The sequence below is a fragment of the Priapulus caudatus genome, unplaced genomic scaffold (assembly GCF_000485595.1).
Source record: "Priapulus caudatus unplaced genomic scaffold, Priapulus_caudatus-5.0.1 Scaffold47, whole genome shotgun sequence".
NCBI classification, from domain to species: domain Eukaryota; kingdom Metazoa; phylum Priapulida; class Priapulimorpha; order Priapulimorphida; family Priapulidae; genus Priapulus; species Priapulus caudatus.
The window spans coordinates 590,070-593,037 of record NW_014577108.1 but is presented as its reverse complement, the minus strand read 5'-3'; the positions used below and the strand labels follow the sequence as shown (position 1 = coordinate 593,037).

Genomic DNA, 2,968 nt, shown 5'->3' with positions numbered 1-2,968 from the left:
GTGCTCCTTATCCCCTAACCTAATGGGAGAATCTGGCCGAGAAGATCTCATCTCTTGTCTATACACGCTTTAAACATATTGAAATTGGCCCGTCTAGTCGTCCATGATACTACGCGTTGTAATTATTATATTCTGACTGTGCCCAGTATACTACATGAAATGTCACATATTGTAAAATACAAACACATACAAGTTTTTTAAACGTAACCGTCTTAATGTAACAGTCTTATAAGATTTCAGATACGAAGCTGGCAATTCTATATGTAAATGTTTGGAAGTATAAGAGTCGGCGTGGGCAAGTGTTTAGGTCATTACTGCCCCACTGTCACGTCGAAGGCGGTGAGTTCTAACCCCGACCGCGGCAGTGAATTTTCTCAAGGTGAAAAAACCTGGAAAACCCAAGGTGTAAAAACCTGGCTTTCAACATTGGAGACCGTGAATCTCCCGTGGCTCGGATGACCACGTAAAATGGCGGGCCAGTTTCCATTGATGACGTAATTTTTTAACAGGGGGGGGAGGGGGCCAAAAACAGCGAACTGCCCAAAATAGTGGATGACTTAAAATTTGAATGGTTCCTTCGCCTCCCTCTCCACACCCTACGCTCCCCCACCTCTCAGCTCTGCAATCTTTGTTTTGGGCGCCATGCTTAAAGGCGAGATTTTTTATCTTTGTTCTCTGCTACCAAGATATATAAAAGGAGGTGTTTGCAGTGACTTTTGCGTAAAGTCTCGATCGTGAAAACATGACAAAGCACAGTTAAAAATAGCTACGCCTTAGCTATGCAATATAAAATAGAAATATAATATATGAAATAGTGTAATGATAATGAAATAGCGTAATATTATTATGTATATCATATGTGATAATACACATTAACAATTACGCAAAGAATTTCCTAGGATTTCATGACAATGTATGTACGTGAGGTGGTTGTCAAGCCTGTATAATTACCTAGTTATTCATAGATTTCTTCGTGAATATAGAGAAAGCACATATAATTATATAACGCAGACATGTTCAATGTACCCCCGTAGTCCCTAATCCTAACCCTAACCCTAACCCTAACCGTAACCCTAACCCTAACCCTAACCCGAACCCGTATATAATGACTTTATTGATATTTGCCGTCACAACATCGGCTGAGAAAGGAAGTTAGGAGCTACGTCAAATCACTATTTCACTCATAAACGACTCTACGATGATGCCGCCTATTCAAGCGGTATCCCTTGTGAACTAGGGATATTAAGCACGTGTCATTACGATAGTAACATTATACATAATGCCGGCCATCCCAAAATTCGAGCAACGATCTTTCTTGTCGTTTCGTTGTTCTAGCAAAGACATTTACCCTTCAACTCAGACGATTATGACGATCTTAGATTATGATATTTCCGTACGGAAGATAATAGGTGATGATGAGTTATGCTTGCTTCACCGAGTCGTTCTTGTTGATTACAGGTGCGAATGGTTTGTTCCGGAGACGCGGCCGGCAAACGTACACGCGCTACCAGACCCTGGAGCTGGAGAAGGAGTTTCGGTTTAATCATTACCTGACGCGACGTCGCCGTATCGAGATGTCGCAGGCGCTCTGTCTCACCGAGAGGCAGATCAAAATATGGTTTCAGAATCGAAGGATGAAGCTGAAGAAGGAAACGCAGGCCCTCAAGGAAATGAATGCTCACGCGAAAGCGCTCGACGCTGAAAAGGCTGGGAAGGATAACAGCAGCAGCAGCAGCAGCAGCAGCAACACAAATTGCTCTAGCGGAACTAATACCGCTACCACCAACATCAGCAGCACCGCAACGACAGCTACAACGGCAACAGCATCGTCAACACCGTCGGCGCCAAAAGTGAAGTAGTTCGTATACGATGTCAACTGATCAGTGTATCGCCGTAGCAATGTATGCTAAGGAAAATCACAATAGCTTCCTTCATACCGCTCCGAATGAAAGTTGTAACATATCTTTATGCGCAGTAAAAGTCACTTATATTAAAGCAACCCTAGTCAGAAACCTTGTGTGAGACGTTTCAAACGTTAGGCTCGGTTCTAGCCAATGTTGGACATTCGTTCTGTATGACGGACGCTGTGCCATATCGGATGCGTGGCGGGAGGTTGTGTGTAGAGGATGTAAATGTACCAGAGTCGTCGTCTCCACCAAGCTGCATGCGTTACCGCATGACATCCTCTCCTTTAATATTACACGTTCTATGATTTACGTTACTCTCGGGGTTTTGGTTACTTACACATTCGAGACTATTAGCGTGGCATACAGTGACAGTGCAGTTTTCTCTCTCTCTCCCTCTCTCAGAATTCTCCTAAGCTCCTCAACGCTGTCTCCCTCGTCAAGTCAGTCACATCTCTCTCTCTCTCATCTCCGTCTCCTCCCCTCCGTCGTCTACATCTTCTCGTCTCCTCATCGTCTCTCTCATCTGCTTTCTCCCATCTCTCCAGTCTCTCTCAATCAGATCTCGTCTCTCCTCTCCGGTGTCTTTCATCGTCTCGTCGCCGCTGCCGGCAGTGTGAACCATCGCAGGAATAGAGAGGCGTCAGAATGCACAGCGCATCAGTACTACTACTGCTCTCTCACTCTCTCTATTCGCCCGTCCGTCTCCTCTCTTTCTCTGACTGTCTCTCTCAGCCTCCTCTCTCTTCTCTTCGCGATCTCTTCTCAGGTCATTCTCGTCTCGGTCTCTATCGGCCGTGCGCCTCGCCGCTCGCGCGTGCTCGCTCGTCGGCTCGTATGCTTACCAGTGTCATCCAGGATCCTCTCTCCGTCCGCTCCTCATCTGCCCATCTCTATCGGCTCGTCTCCCCCTCGATCTGCTCTCATGCTTCGGCCGCTCTTGTTCATGCCGGCGGCGTCGCGGTCTTTGCCCTATCGCTCCTCTCGACGGCCGCGCACCCCGCAGCTCATGCTTTGTACGTCCTCGTCTTGGTCCAGTTTCTCTATTTCTCTGACGTCGGCTC

At 46.5% G+C, this 2,968-nt stretch overlaps 1 protein-coding gene across 1 annotated transcript; it reads left to right on the top strand.

Moving 5' to 3' along the window:
* Positions 1-267: 267 nt before the first annotated feature.
* Positions 268-1,859, top strand: LOC106820789 (homeobox protein abdominal-A homolog). The gene is made up of 2 exons (XM_014825357.1): positions 268-379; positions 1,459-1,859. The coding sequence occupies exons 1-2, from the start codon at positions 268-270 to the stop codon at positions 1,857-1,859; spliced, it is 513 nt and encodes a 170-aa protein (XP_014680843.1).
* Positions 1,860-2,968: the final 1,109 nt, after the last annotated feature.

Excerpts from the sequence above, each read along its gene's own strand:
- LOC106820789 (XM_014825357.1), top strand. The coding sequence starts at position 268 with ATGTTTGGAAGTATAAGAGTCGGCGTGGGCAAGTGTTTAGGTCATTAC. Across the intron at positions 380-1,458 it reads CGGCAGTGAATTTTCTCAAG|GTGCGAATGGTTTGTTCCGG; the intron begins GTGAAAAAACCT and ends TGTTGATTACAG.